The 16,528-nt window shown below is 41.6% G+C and overlaps 2 protein-coding genes across 5 annotated transcripts in view; one reads left to right on the top strand and one right to left on the bottom strand.

Moving 5' to 3' along the window:
* Nucleotides 1-4,536, top strand: part of CDC42BPG (CDC42 binding protein kinase gamma) — a 149,884-nt gene extending 145,348 nt beyond the window's left edge. The window contains exon 37 of the mRNA XM_088480002.1: nt 3,550-4,536. Coding sequence (XP_088336128.1) covers nt 3,550-3,597 — 48 coding nt within the window. The 3' untranslated portion in view covers nt 3,598-4,536. The remainder of the gene's footprint in view (nt 1-3,549) is intronic.
* SCYL1 (SCY1 like pseudokinase 1) overlaps nt 4,392-16,528 on the bottom strand; it is a 92,012-nt gene continuing 79,875 nt past the window's right edge. For all 4 annotated transcript variants that reach the window (XM_088480006.1, XM_088480004.1, XM_088480005.1 and 1 more), the window contains one exon: nt 4,392-4,595. In XM_088480006.1, the coding sequence (XP_088336132.1) occupies nt 4,569-4,595 (27 nt within the window). In that variant the 3' untranslated portion in view covers nt 4,392-4,568. The remainder of the gene's footprint in view (nt 4,596-16,528) is intronic.

Raw genomic sequence — 16,528 nt, 5'->3', positions numbered from 1 at the left:
TGAGCATCCTCGCTGAACAATATTGTTCAGTGACGTCACCCTCCCTCATTCCCCTACTTGCAGAACTTGATGATATTGTCAATTTGCATGCAAGTACGGGCGATGAAAGATGTCGTCAACGACCAGCACTGTCATCAGTGTTGATATGCTGAAAATTAACTTGGTCAATATGATTGTTGACAAAATATACAATACCCAGAATTTAAAATCTTAAATGAAAACCTTAATATTGGCTAGATAATGTCCCATACGTTTATGCATCACTATAGTAAAAGGACAAATTGAAAATCTGCCAACAAGTCCTCTGTAAGTGACTGGCCCCAAATCAAGCCAGTGTAATCAGGGGAAGGTTCACACTGGGAATCCTATGTATAATATACAGAACAATTTGGGTAGAATTTTCCCCATCTAATGTTTTTATCTTTCTAATGTGTTCTAACACCCTCACATAAGTCTCCTCACTATGTGCCGTATATACTGAAGACCACACGGCCATTCAAGCAGAGACACCACTTCAGTAGTAGCTTAGCAGATTTTTCTTTTATTTTGTGTTGTTGCATCTGAATATAGAGGTTGGTTTTCTGCTACTTTAGTTTATTGTTTTACATTTATTGCTTTCTTTGTTTGTGGTATAAAGTTCCTTACAAATTTGTCTTTTAGATCTCCTGTAAACAAACAATCCTTGGCCTATGCTAGAGAATTTTATTCAGTTTATCATCCTCTTTTAACAGAATAAGCCAAACCCTTCTCAGGTTTCGTTCAAAATACTCTAAGTCCTTCTTGTATTGCGCGATGATTAGTATATCTTCTTTTTGTTCTTTGGTTCTATCAGTGTTGATCTCTACCCAGTAGCGGATCAAGACTTTTCTTTTAGTGGGGGCGATATAATAATTTATCCTGATTCCTCCTCTCTCCTGTCCTGGCACTTCCTCTTTATGGTCTCAACTCCTCCCCCTTTACCTGTGTTTTGGTGGTCACATGGATTATTCCAATTTCTATATTATTACTTTTACTTGCACAGGGGCGTATTTATAATCGGTGCACAGTGTGTATGGTGAACTTTGGTACGGAGGGGGGGGCTGCATACATTTTAATACTTACCTCTCTGAAGTCCCACATTGGCTGGAAAGGCGCTACACAATGCCTGGAAAATGGTCATCGCGGCCATTTTCCAGCCGTTCTGTGCATGTGCAGTAGGGAAATCTCCAGGAAAATGGCTGCTGCGCCACTTTCCCTGTGCATGCAAAGTAGACTCCGGGCGCAGACTTCCGGAAAGAGAGGAAGGAGCCGCAGACGGAGTGAACACTGGCCCCCTCCTCTCTTAATATGTACCTGCACTCAGATAAAAAGCTCATATATATGTTTATGTAGACGGGTTCTATTATATACATCCCACTTCTTATCGTATGCATACTTGTATTTATTGATGCTGTATGCATAATTACCTACGCACGGGACAACTCTTCCGATTAGAGCTGTCCCATGTGAAGTTATGACTTTTGGGTTTATTATTGTCGGCCAATGCATGCAGGGGGAAGGAGGGATCAGAAGGATCCATGCCCAGTGATTTCTGTTCTGTGGAAAGAGGTCCATAGATTTCTATAGGCAATCGGACACATGCATGAAGTTCCCTTTGCACAAACAGCACCAGAACCTGCTCAAAGTAGGCACAGGAAGGTGCCAATAGCCACGTACCAGCCCTGCCTGCGTGCCTAAATCTGCAGCCACTTACCTGGATGAGGCAGGTCAGGGAGTACATACGAGTATGCAGATCATGCCTGCTGTTGCTTTTTATTACAGGTCTGCAAACTGCAGCTCAGCCTCAGCAGCTCCATGACATGAACGTTCCGACTTAGGGCCGTATTCAATTTGGTGCGAAAAGCCGATTTCTGCAAAAAAGTATTGCGAGTGACGTCATTTTGCCATGCGATAAGTTTCCTCCGTATTCAATTCCGGAGACTTTTTCGCTGGTGCGGAAACGCAATGCAGCGAACAGTTTGAATTACTCTGTCGGGCACTTTTTTATTGACCCCTATTCGTAGGATAATCATTACTCCGTACGGGCGCAAGAGCCACAAGTGACAGCACTTTTCACTGGTTTTGAATTCGCCGGGTTCCGTTTTCACTGATTTGGAATTTAATACGGGGACGAGCGCGATACTTTTCGGCATACAAAACAAGCGATGTTGGCGAAAAATTTGGCAACTAATTGAATATGCCCCTTAGTCTAGCTGCCTTGTGCAGGAGCTGTATTCCCTTAGTTCAGTTCTAGGCTGGGAGCTCAGCTGGCTGCACGCAGTAATAACTTTCTAGACACTGCAGCCCTCTCCCACCTCCTCGGAACTTCATTCAGCATTCACAGCACAGCCTAATAAATCATGCAGGCTGATCCTTCTTGGTTTCCATGTTTTTAACTCCTGGGGGAAGGTGCGTGATCGCTCCAATCGCCGCCCTGCATCCGCCAGTGGATCTACCTGTAGTTCTAGCTCTCTCATGTATGTAGAGTCAATGAATTTTTTTAAAATAACACACTCCAGAGCCGCACTAATGTGTTTACGGATAGTGGTACATGTTCAGTCCATGAAATAGATAATGCTGTATTCAGGTGACAGGCCCATTTTAAGAGCTACCTGCTGCAATGTATGGCGATCAACAGATTAAGATGATAGCCAACATCATCAATAAGAGGGAAGGGTGTATTTACACTAGCCAATTGAACGGATAAAATGATCATTTATTATAGCAAGAGGTTATTTACTTTTAAAATGCACAAGCCGCCATCATAGCAATATTCATTAGAAAGTTTGTGTGAAATGTGCCTGTTAAAACTGGTGTACAGTGAACTAAATAAAAGTAAAATATGGGTCTATTGTACGAGCTACTTTGAACTCTAAAAATATAGGAAGACGGCATCAGATCTATATTAGCTACAACAACAATTTAACAGATGTTTTCACACAGACCAAATTAACTTTTATTTTTACCCCTGAAAAATAATGCTGGGTACACGCTAGACGATATGTCGTCCGATCCCAGGGATGGGAGCGACATATCGGGCACGTCGTCTAGTGTGTGCCCAGGATATACACGCTTCCGCAGGTCCTTAGTGACATCGCAGAATGCAGCATGACACGTCGCGTCACTGGCGATGTCGCGCTGGGTACACATAGTCTAAGGTATACCCAGACTAATACCACTACTCCATTATAACAATACAGAAGCATTTGTCCCCTAAACTATTGCCCAACACCCAACTCTAGATATTTGCAGCTCGTTGCAGGAGTGTGTGTGGTGACTTTCTACCGTGATTGGCTGGTGAACAGAGCGAGAGATAGGTGAGAGAGATGTCTGGTCAATGGGTAAAACCTCATCACGGACATCCCTTGGATGGTGTTGCATGAGACCAGGTTTTCAGCTAACTTCATGGGAGAAATTATTCAGTAAAAATATTGTGCATAAAGAATGTTGTTTGAAATGTCGCTCTGTACAGTATGATAAGCCATCCACTGGTTCATTTATCCTAACAATTGTCACTTTTTTTCCCCCTAGATCTCTGATCACACCGGCATTTTAAACCTCTCCGACAGTACTTCCTAAAGCCAAAGCGTACAACGCACCCATTGTTTTATTACTTCAATTGTTGGTTTTAAGTCACTGCCAAAAGTACTGCCCAAAATCCAGGGAACAGGTTCTATTTTCAATAAAATTAACACCAACCATGGTCAAAACAATATTAAACATGGAAGAACATTCTATTTTCATGATTTCAAGTCCAACATAGCATGGCAGCATTAATGTACCATGTTATCTTCTAGTCTCTTTAATTATTACTTGATTAGTGTTACCATGCTAACGGCAGTTTTTGTTCATTTTTATTTTAAGTCTTGAAAATAGTACCTTCCCCCAAGAAATGCTGCAGTGCTTAAAGGCACAAGAATTGTAAACTTTTCTTACATTTTATTTATAATCACCACGATGTGGTATTAGCAAAGCCACCGCTGGAGCCTTTACGTCTCACGCTCCGAAGCCCTAATCAGTTGTATTCATGAGGGGTAGTTTTTTTTTATTGTGACCACTTACTCGAAACTCACTTATGTTGACTGCATTTTTACACTTTCTAAAAGTTAGAATGACTTTTTTTTTCACCTTGTTTGCTGGATTGATACAGAGGGAGAAACATGCCCAAATTCTGTATAGTGACCATTTTATAACCACTTTTGTTCATTTTTATATAGCCCTTAGTTTCTAGACATGTCGTTTTGTACAATAAAACACCAAACGTCAGTGTCTGTTACCCAGCTTTTTTTCGCCAAACCTGTCCTCTATACATAAATTGTATTCCAATGATTTTAACTGCAAGAAGCATCTACACATTGAGCCATATAGTTTTGTATGGAGTTTATTATATATGTACATGGAATTACAGACGTGTTAAAGAAATTCTCTTTTGGAAATTGTCCTTTTATTCTTTGGCTGTGAATATACAGCACTGTGTGTAAGATAAAAATGTATACAGCATAAATATTATGAAATCTCTGACCTCGTCCAGTCTTTATTTACGGAAAGTGTCACAGCTTGTTGCAGGTGTTCTCGGCCTGTTAATAAAACATATATTGGAATAAACAAATGTACTTTACTGAAGCAAGTGACCACAAACGATACTGATGTGTGATTGGTTAGTGTAGATCAGTGGTTTTCAATCTTTTAATTTGCATTATTTGTACCCTCATCATTTGCAAAACAATATTTGCAATGAATACAATTACTATTGGATAAAATGGGTGTCTGTGTGTAAATATATATAGTTAAGCTGGCCACACACTAGACCAACTTACATCCAACCAGCCAACTTGTTGATTGGTTGGAATGAAATTCTGGTAACGTATGGGATTAAAAGATGATCAGCAATTTGCTCCTAAATGCCAGAAAACAGATGAAAATGGACATTCAGACAAGTTGTGAACAAATTGTTTAGTTCAAACATTTAACAAAACTTGTCTGAACGTCCATTTTCATCTTTTTTTTGGCATCTTTTAATCCCATACGTTACCAGATTTTCAATCCAACCAATCAACAAGTTGGATGTAAGTTGGTCTAGTGTGTGGCCAGCTTTAGTGTATGATCACATATTACAATTTCAGAAATGTAAAAGTGACAAAGCTATGGCCACATATTCTCTCTTTTACAGGGATAGACTTTTTCATTTTATCATCAGGGTCTCGCTGTGATGCAGAATCCTAGAACACTGCGCTAAATTGAATCGCTCCCATTGAAAGCAATGTTGTATATTGCGGGGAAGGAGTTACCAGAGCTATTCAATTGTCCATGCTGTCAAGTCCAACTACAGGATTTATTCTCGCACTCTCCTGAGTGCCGGTTGCAATACTGTGTTCCGGCTTAGCACGGTGCTCACAGCCTCGCAGTCGGCACTTTGGTGGGAGAATGCTGGTTACCGAGACTAAATTCCCAGCTTTAGGCATGGTAACTGACGTTCTCTGACTTAAGTGGTTTTAGTCTGATTTGACAGCATGGTCAATTGAATAGCCCCGGGAACTTCTTCCCAGCGCTATTCAAGTTGCGCTGAATTGAATCGCTCCCATTATGGGGGGCATTTATCAAAGCTGGGAGAGAGATAAAATTGTGAGAGATGAAGTACTAACCAATCAGCTTTCAATTAACATTTTGCAGACTGTTTAGAAAATGATGGGAGCTGATTGGTTGGTGATTTATTTTTTCCAATTTTCTCTCCCCCAGCTTTGATAAATACCCCCCTGTGTGTAACTAATTTTCACCAGGATTTCCCAAATTACTCCTCCATTAAAGAAAAATGGACAAGAACCATTTAAGTCACAGTGAGTACCCCTAGGGGGTACCAGTACCCTATGTTGCGAACGGAGCTCAGCTCTGATTGGGCAGCATTCACCATTCTGCACATGCGCACTATGGCAGAGATGGGAGAATGTCCTCAGCGCATGCCTGGCTGCCTTGGCTGTTCCGATTCTGCACCCCCCGCCACATCCCGCCTGCTCAGGGGCACTGAAGATGTCCGCGCTCTCAGTGTGCCAGCTGCCCGCGAAGAGCACGAGCTGGAAGAGGAGCAGATGGCTGTGTATGATTAGGAAGAAGGTAAACTGGAAGGGGGAGACACGGAGCAAGATGGGACACAGGGGGCATGTGGCTGGACTCATGGGGCCCTAAGTAAGATACAGATTTGGGGCCCCCCTTCCTCAAACAATCAATAACATTATTTTCATTCCTGATTTATTCGCTTACATTATTTTATTTTTTCTCCTTATATTCAACTTTTTAAAACTTTAAACATTACAGACATCAAACATTAAAAAGAGTAAATAAAAAACACACCATAAAACCACAGTGCAAATAAAATCAAAGTTTTAATAAAATATTTTGTAACACCTTATCGGAGAAAATGCAAACATTGTTTTGTTTGTAATACAAAACAATGTACAGTATAAACCTTTAACGCCCGCTAGAAAGGTTAGTGCAAACAATGAAGTAACCCTAAAAAACACTGCAAATAATGTAAAAAAAACAAACTTAGATTATAATGCTTTATATCAAAGTGCAAACAATGTTAACCAAACTTTTTGTAATTTTTAATGTTTGACATAATACACACTTCAAAAAATCTTTGACAAAAGTTAATATAAATTAATTTACCGCCTGATATCAGAAAAGGTGTAAACAATGTCATACAAATTATCCCTGATCACTGGAGAGTCAATATAATTTTTTTTTAACAAATATAGTATCCCTTTAGAATTATGGTTTGTGTTATTTTGCATGCTTTTTTTTTTTTTTATTTGCAAAAGCATCCACTAGGCCAGGGGTTCCCAGCCACAGTCCTCAAGGCACACTAACAGTCCAGGATTTAAGGATAGCCATACTGGAGCACAGGTGACTTAATTAGTACCTCAGTCATTTTGATTTAACCATCTGTGCTCAACCATGGATATCACTAAAACCAAGACTGTTAGTGTGCCTTGAGGACTGAGGTTGGGAATTCACTGCACTAGGTCACTGAAGTCCAATTGTTTAACAAGACCTGATTCAGCAGCCAGCAAAGATAGTGCTGATAGACAATCTTGACCCATGGTGGTGGTTCTTTCATTTTAAATTAGTTTTAGACAGGAAAATGACCTCTCTCCACTTGCATTAGCAATAGGCATACATAAAAAATACGTAGCATGTTTACTGTATAGGGGATGTATCCAGAAGATCATGGTCAATTATATACTGCCTCATTGCCACTTGGTTATCCTCCTGAGGTAACATCGAAGAAAATTGTATAAATGCTTTGGTAAAACGCTCATAAAGATAGTCTGGATATTTTTTTTGCAGATTATCTGCCAAACTGCGCAGCTCATTTATGAGTATACCAACTGATTGTTTAAGAATTGCAAATTGCCTACTGATGTTTTCATAGGACTTGTTTAGTTTCTTCAGCTCCACAAGAAGACGATCTATTGTGATATTGAAAATTAATTTTTCTCTTGCTGAAAAATGTGGTTCATCGCTGGTCTCTTCTTCATAATAGAAACGTTTCCGTATTTTTGAGCGCTTTCCTTCACCTGGATAAATATGGTTGGATGTCATTTGTTTAGGTTCAATTTCAAATATGTCAAAAGAATCTCAAATTTTTTGGACATAGTCCTCTAGCGAACTGTAGAGATTCACAACTTCATCGATGCAAACATTTGTTTTTTTTGCAAAGTCTTACTTGTTGCATCCAATCTCTCAAGAATTTTTCCCCATACAACAAGCAAGATAGCTGTTTCGAAAGCATTAAGTTGCTCTTCCAGAGATTTTGCAGGTTGTTGCTCTGAGTCCTTCAATTCATTAAGTGCATCAACATACTTGTAGCCTCTTCTTAATGTTTTTGTAGCATCAGCTGACCATCTTGTGCTTGACAATCTTTTAAGGGAAAGATATCCAGGTGCTTGGCTGAGATGTTTAGTGAGTATTTCCCATCGATGAGTTGAGGAAGAAATAAAATGTATAAAGGCACTCTAAAAAATTAAAGAACGGTACAGCTGTTACACAAGAATCAGCAGCACATGCTCCCACTAGATTGAGTGAGCGAGCAGAACAAGGTACATACAGTGCTAAATGATTGATTGCACAAATTCTTGCTTGCAATCCATTGTATTTGCCAGACAAACAGTATTGCTGGCATTGTCATAGCTTTGTCCTCAACAGTTGCAAATATCAATATTTTCACTGATGGTAAAGTGTTTTCAAGGTGCTCTCCAGTATGGGAATGTATTAGCACAATCTTAAAAATCGCTCTACTGGTCATCTTGGTTCACATATCTCACAACTATTGCTAGTTGATCAACATGACTGAGATCTGGAGTGGAATCCACAATAACAATAATATTTGGCCTTTTTGAGTTCATGGACTATTGTATCTAACACTTTAGCTCCCATAAGGCCAATAAATTCTTCCACTGTGGTTGAGGACATGTAATTACTAACTCCACTTCCTGCTCCTCCATATTGCTTGGTATGATTTTCAAGAAATGGATCAAATTGAGCTGTTCCAGACATCCAAGGAAACATCCATTCTGGGGAGAACCAAGTAGCTCATTATGGCCCCGAAAGGGTAAACCACGTTCCCCCTAGAAACTTGATAACGGCAACAACTCTCTTTAAGACTTCTCTCCAATATTTTATTCATTATCCATTTGTAAAGCAAGGGCATGGTCTATCTGGCAACTATGTTTGGCTCGTTGTGTTAATTTCATTACACAGTTGCGATGATCACTTGACATTTCATGTTCCTCAAACCTTGTTCCAGCATTTTTCCAACCGTTAAATCCAGCTTCTGCAAGAGCATGTGATGTACAGTTTACAAAGGATGCAAAATACAGTATATAAGCCAATTTAAAGTATATAAGCCAATTGTGGTGAACACCTTCAGATCTATTTTGGAGAAAAAAAAAATTAATGGTGAAGTCAGAAGTCGTGTGCCATCGGAATAGATTCTCCTGGATGCTGAAAAATCTGCCAAAGTATTTTATTAATGGATTGCGGGAAAGATATTCTCTTATGGATTCTGTAATGTTGTTACCCGGTCCCCAGTCAGCAGGATCATGAGAATAACTTACAATGATATCATCTTCTATAGATTTTCTGGATGAATCTTGTGATTTTGACAAGGTGATAGACTATTTGAATGCTCTTGGGCTGAAGATCTGCAATTTCTTCAACAAAAGCAGAAGAGGTCTGTTGTACATTTGCTGATTCTATCTCATGGGATGTTCCAGACTGCAGGCTTTTGGTATTGGAGGTTTCGTCTGAGATGGCGGGGCAAGCATCCTGCTGTATGTCTGTATCCATGTCTGCAGTGATACTGCTGTAAGAAGTTCCTGGTGCATCAAAGTTAGGTTCAGGATCCTTATAAGACACTGTAGGAATCTTTGAAGTTATGAAAGACTGCATCAGTTTTTTGTTTTTACAGTGCTTCCTTTTCCATCTTTCTTCTTTCGTTTAGCAGATCCAGATGTGTGCTTACACATCCTGGTTGATAAAGAATCTCAAAGCAATCTCTTATTATAGTATGTTGTAGTTTTCCTACACAATGAGAGGACAATAGTAATACTATTATCAAGAATATACCACACACTATATCTTCCGGCTGAAAATGTCATCAAAACAAAACAGAAAAGTCATATACCACAGTGCTCAACAAGGTTTTGTAAAATCTAGGAGCCAACTTACTCATTTAGGAGCCAGACCATCATCCGTCACCAAAATATATGAACACTGGTATGGACCCACCCCACACCTGCCCTAATGCCCCTCAACTTCAAAACACGCCATCAGACCATCACAAATGCCTCATCTATGGTCATACGATTCAGCCACCAATCCAAACCTGCTACCAATTCAAATGTCACACCATAGTGTCCCCAATTCATATTATGCCATACCATAGGGCCCAAATTCATATTAAGTCACACATTTGGCTCCATATTAATTTTATGCCACACAGTAGGAACCAAATTCATATGCCACATACTACAGCTTCCGAACCCAAAAAGAAACTGGAGAAGAGAGCAGTACCCCAATCAAGCCAATAACACTAGAGGAGGGTGTGTATAACATAAAGCAGCTGGATGCAGACAACACAGTGAAGACAGGCAGCTAAGACCTATCTTATTAGATGACAAGGCTGAGGATCCAGCACGCACTGTGTAAAGCTTGCAACACCTGTTTCAGCAGACAAACTTAATTGCCGTGCTCCATGTTATTTTATGATGTACCTCCTTTGCGGGATCCAATCAACAAGCTGCTTCTGCTCCCCGGGCATCACACTCTCACTCCGTGCCACTGCAACACTGTCGGCACAATGGAGGAAAAGACAGGACTCCAGCTAAGGCACCCACTTGGTGGCGTCTTTCGCGGGCAGAACAGAGTAGGCGGAGCCATTAATTGAATGTGACAGGCATGCACCATCCCGCCCCTCCAAGCTGTAACCACCTCCGGTGGAGTTTTTTTTTTTTTTTTCCCCCCCCCCCCCCCCCCAAATAGCTTTATTAGCAATTTACCGGGCCGGCTGTTGTAAAACCTAGTTGCCAGGACTAAAATCTATAAAACTATAATAGTTACAAATATATATTGCTACTTGTAAAATGTACAATAGTTTGCAAATATTAAAGAAAAGCACATAAATTACAGCCACAGAATCGGCATAGTGATTAAGGTGTTTTTGGTCTATAGAAAAAAATAAATTTAATAAATTGATGGCAATTGGTCCAGCAGCTCAAGCAAGCTTAGTACATAAATATCATAAAAATTTATAAAATTAGTTCCTTGTTTAGGCCATGCAGAAGAGATATAGGGGTATATGTACTAAGTTGCAGGTTTTTAGAAGTGGAGATGTTGCCTATAGCAACCAATCATATTCTACTTATTTAGCAGCTTCTAGAAGATAATAGCTAGAATCTGATTGGTTGCTATGGGCAACTTCTCCACTTCTAAAAACCCGCACCTTAGAACATATACCCCATAGTGTACAATTTATAAATACACTCGCATTCACGTTGCAAAAATAGCCTATGGGTCGGATTCAATTAGAGGAGAAAAGTTTCCACGGATTTGGACTTTTCGCCTGTTTTCAAAGTATCTCCATATTCAATTCCAGGACGATTTCGCATAAGCGGAAAGTCAATGCATTGTCATAGGCGGAAAAGTATCTCCTATGAATAGCAGGGGAAAAAAAGTGCAAAATCGTTATTTTGGGGTGCAAACGTGGGGAAACTACGCAGAACATTTGGGACAGCCCCCCAAAGGACAAATCAGCAACAAACAAAAATGACCTCAGAACACCCCAAAAAACACTTTCGTTTTTGGGGGCAAAGTGGTGGGACAAGCATAATAACGAGCAAAATAGACATCTTGGGGGTCTGCAAGGATGGGTCAGGTGTTTTTGGCATTGCAGGTGCATGTAGCAGGTGCGCTTTTGACGTTTTTTTAAAAGTTCACTTTAGGAACATTAAAATATGCTAGCACCCATTTTCAAGTACCCCAATTTTGACTGGACTACTTATTTTCACCAAAAATACTGCTTTATGCCATTCTTCACCACTTTTGCAAAGACGCTAATACGAAGCAATTTAAACTACTTAAGTACCCCAGACACTTTTATTAGGGCTATTAGTACACATTTACATTGATTCCCTATGGAAGTGCATTTTTTGGGGGGTACAGACTGATTTCCCCAATTTGGACAGTACTTTCCGCATTCGCCGTTTTCACCTATTCAGAAATTGAATATGGAGAAAAGTGGGGACGCACGCGTAAAGTTTCTGCCTCTGAAACAGGCGAAGGAGGTGGAAAGTTGGACATGCAAAACTTTTCCGACCTTTCGTCTCTAATTGAATACGGGCCTATGTCTGTTTCCTCCACTGCAGTAGGGGAACATGATCAGTTGGCATGAAGTTAGTATTTCATTGTATGGCCACAACTAGCAAAATTCTATATTATTTATAAAATGGCATGGTATAATGACAGAAATCTCAGTAACAAACATTGTTCAAATGGCCATGCACATGGTTGTAGTGCCAACTCCAAACACCTGCACAAATTATTTAACTTACATCAGGGACATAAAAGTTAATTAGTGGTCTTATCTGTAGCTATAGCAATTGTACATCAGACTACAAATCCACTTCTCAAGCACCAGTCCCTACATTGTTGGCTCTACACCAGGGGTATTCAACATTCGGCACTTCAGCTGCTGTGGAACTAAATTCCTAGCATGCCCTAATAGCAAAACTGCAGTAGTGCATGCTGGAATAGGCAGTACAACATCAGCTGGTGGGCCACATGTTCAATACCCCTGCTCTCTATGCGATCCATAAGAGTTCCCATTTTGTCAGCAGTAAAAAATAGCATTTTTACTGTACAGAAAGCAAAAATGCTAATTGTACAGGGCAGTGGTTCTCAAACTCAGTCCACAGGACCACACACAGTTCATGTTTTCCAGGTCACCCAGCAGCTGTACAGGAGTATTCATTACTCAGACACATTTTAAAAGATCCACAGGTGGAGATAATTATTTCACTTGTGTTTCTGCGAGGAGACTTGGGACCCCAAACAGTGCATGTTTTCCGAGGACCGAGTTTGAGAACCTGTGGTATAGAGGGAGTCCAGGTTCCTTTCCCCTGATATACCACGTGGGCTGTGGGAAATGTTTTCAGTATGCCTCCAGTAGCCCTGTGGGTTAACTTGTACTGGAATTTAAAAATGTTATCCTGTAGGGAACTTACTCCAACCATAAACCCCAAGTAGATGAAGTGGAGGAGCTTCTCATTTCACCTCCTGGATTCAGAAAGACCAGACTGGATCTCTGAGGGCTTAAAAAGCAGTGGACTGCTCCCATTGACTACTAGGCAGCAGAGGAATGCTGAGGAGTAAACAACTACCTTGGGGCAACCTCCACAGAGGGAGGAAGGTCTATGTTGATGTACCATAGCTCCCGAACAGCTACATTTACAGACCACACACCATATTTAATAAGTGCTGACTTTACAATTCTGGTAGCATTAGATTTATGTGAATATTTGAAGGAACTTTCTGTTGGAATCAGGGAACTATACACAAGTTGCCTTTGAATTCACTGAAAACTAGGTGAAAGAGTCTTATGGGAAAGATTTTTTACAACACAAAGACCTGTCTAGCACATATAATATTCCTTACTACATGCACACCTGACACTAGGAATAATTTTTTTGTCACTAGCCAATCAAACTAGTATATTTTGGAGTGTGGGAGAAAATTGGAGTACCCGGAGGAAACCCATGCAAGCATGGGGAGAATATACAACTCCACACAGTTAGGGCCAGGGACAGAATCGAACTTAAGACCTCAGTGCTGTGAGGCAGTAATGCTAACCATTACACCACCCGTGCTGACTTCATAACCAAGGTCAAGCCACACAAATTTTTCACACTTCAACAACATTTCAAAGCCTTATAATAGGCATGGGAAGAAGAGGGATTCCATGCCTACAGTATGGTTTCAATAACTAGGTAAGCAAGGGTATTATGCATAACTATAATGGTTACAAGCAGTTAAAGCCAGTGGCTCTGGCAATAATAGGGGACCTTAGGCAAACTTGCTACTCACAGAGAGCACACACTATTTAAAGAGATTAACAAGAGCTGTTTCCCAGGAGCATGTGGAAATGAGGGCCAGAACCTGTTCTTGTCTGACATTCCATAGTAGCTGAGGTGTCAGTGGAGTCATGGAAAACAGCCAAACAAACTAAAAGCACCATGGAACCAGCATGATGTCAATAAAACTATTGCAGGAGCTGTAGCGGGGTGTGGTATGTTAGGTCGGCATTTATTATGTTGACGTACATCAGGTCGAAATGTTACAGTGACCATGTCAACATGGATGACATGATAGAATGTCAGCCTGGTGGCCCAGCAGTTACTTACCTGGTCCCGGTGGCTGCAGAGGCTCCAGCGTCTTATTCCGGGTCCTGGAGGTCATGTGTACAGCACTTCCGGTGGAGATGTCGGAGGAGCTGCGGTTCTGGTATTATTCCTCTGTCGTTAATCCTCTTGCTAGTGCCTTACCCTCATGGTTCCCCTAAACATCACATCCTGAGAATTTCAACATTGTGAACATGTTGAACCAATGTCGACATGGTCACTGTCAACCATGTGACTGGATCCCCTGTAGAGGACAAACTTATAATTTAGTCACGAGCAATTTCCAGGACCCGCAGAAGGTCCCGAAAATCTTCAGGACCTAGATGTTGGCAGGTCAGGAATCTGCCTTCTGGTTCTCCAATCACAGACTGTTGTAGGCAGATTTGATCAAAAGTAAGGATACTGCCCACTGCATCCAGGCTGTAAGAAGATTCCCTGCTAGATTTCTGAATGCTACCCTCACTGTTCAGATAAAGCCCAGCTGTGGTAGATGGTGCTTAGTTCCAGAACACTAGATGGTAAGTAGGACTCCTGAAACCACACAGTGATGAAGAATGCCAACCCCGCTATTAAGAGACTGGCCAGTAGTAAATACCCGCTACTCTAAATGGTATTCCTTACTTAGCATGAGAAATTAGCTCTCTCTATACCTTATTGCAGAAACTATCCTGAGGAAGAGCTTCTTGGGGCTCTGATAAAACCTGTTTCAACAATGGAGATGTGTAATTTGATTGAAACATGTGTAATTCAGATTAAGTGGTCCATCATTCCTTTATCCCTACTGATGAAACGTTAAGTAGCCAATGTTGTTAAGAGGAAGGAACATTTCCTAGGCCTAAATTTCAAAGTCAGTTGGGTTAGTGACAACTTGGGCTGTTTTATGATCTAGCAATGCATTTCCAGGCTAAAGATAAAAATGTAAAACTATGAACGACCAGCTGCCTGGATTAGACTTTACCAAGGTATCTACTATGTACAGACCAATCATGACCTCCTGACAACTTTTTCAGCTGTTGAGCAACTACAAGTCCCAGCACATCCTGCCACAGTTTTGGCATTGCCTAATAGCAAAACTGTGGCAGGGCATGCTGGGACTTGTAGTAGTTTTCACAACAGCTGGAGAGTCACAGGTTGGCCAGGCCTGGCCTATTCAATCCCACCCAGTTTAGGATGCATCCATGCAGCTGGGAACAGAGTGAAGCACTAGCTGCTGGCACAACACCTGTATAGACTGAATCTCCTAGTGTGGAGCAGCCTTTGCAGAGCCAGGGCTTTAGCTGCCTTACAGGTACCAGTGGAAGTCTGACTCTAGTTTAAGCACCCCCACCATTATCTGGTGCTGGGAAGGAAAAGGCACTTATCTTTATGCTCCGCTGATACATAGCCTGGGGGTGCTGCACTTGCCCAATGGCAGCGTAGTGCCCCTAGTTGCTACCTGTGGTGGTAGTTAAGGATGCACCCCGGGAAATTTTACCACAAAATTTGTGATGGAGAGAAACTCCATAAAATGGAGCTTTCCTAGCTTGCTCCTGTTCTCAGGCTCCAACGCTGCCCAAGTCATATTAGCAGAAGTAAAAATAAAAATCACATTAGGCAGTTGTAGCAGATCAAGAGTTTTAGAATATTAAAAGTGCCAACTCTATATCCTCAGGGTCCAGTGATGGACAATACTTTGGCCTAACCTCAGACCAACACTGAACAGTCTGCAGTGTCATTACAGTGAAAACACCCCACAATGGAATGTATAAGAAAAAAAAAAAGGGAGGATTTATGGTCTTACCTCGTTAGATCCTTTTTTTCGACTCCATAGGGGGCACAGGGATCACTCTGGGTATAGCCTGGAGAGAAGAGTCTGGGCATCAAACAGTTCCTCATTTTCTTCCCAGCAGCCCTCAGGCACCCTCTCCACTATACCACGCCCCAGCCACAGGCCAGCCAGTTTAAGTTAGCAAGCCAATGGCAGAAGCAGAGGGAGACGGAAGACCAGAACACACCCAGAACAAAGCCAGAGAGGTGCGCCAAGAACAAGCATCAGAGGACATAAATCCCGCAAGCCAGGTGCGTCAGGATGGGCGCCCTGTACCCCCAATGGAGTAGAAAAAAAGGATTTAGCAAGGTAAGACATAATGCCTCCTTTCTTCTTCCTCCATTAGGGGGCACTGGGATCACTCTGGGACATCCTAAAGCTGTCCCCCCGATGGGAGGGGACGCTCTTGTGTTGCATGGAGAACCCCTTTGCCCAAAGGCAGCGTCCGAAGACGCGAAGGTAACAACTGCATAAAAACAAAGTGTGGGCAGAGAACCATGTGCAGCTGTACCGCAGAAACGCCATGTTGAGCCACCCACGAAGGACCACTGACCTTGAGTGAAAAGCAGTTACCACAACAGGGGCAGGCGATCTGCCAGAGTATGGTGGATAGACAAGCGAGGCTAGTAGGATGATCTGTGCAGAAACCGGCCAGCCCAGTTTGTGAAAATCCTACCGGACCATAGAGAAACAGATCTCTGGCTCCGTCTGGCGAAGAATCTGGAACGCGGAAAGCCGGCACCACAATCCC

This window comes from Taudactylus pleione, unplaced genomic scaffold (assembly GCF_031769625.1).
Source record: "Taudactylus pleione unplaced genomic scaffold, aTauple2 ptg000250l, whole genome shotgun sequence".
Lineage (NCBI taxonomy): Eukaryota > Metazoa > Chordata > Amphibia > Anura > Myobatrachidae > Taudactylus > Taudactylus pleione.
Note: the sequence above shows the minus strand (reverse complement) of the source record. Positions and strands in the feature narration are given on the sequence as shown.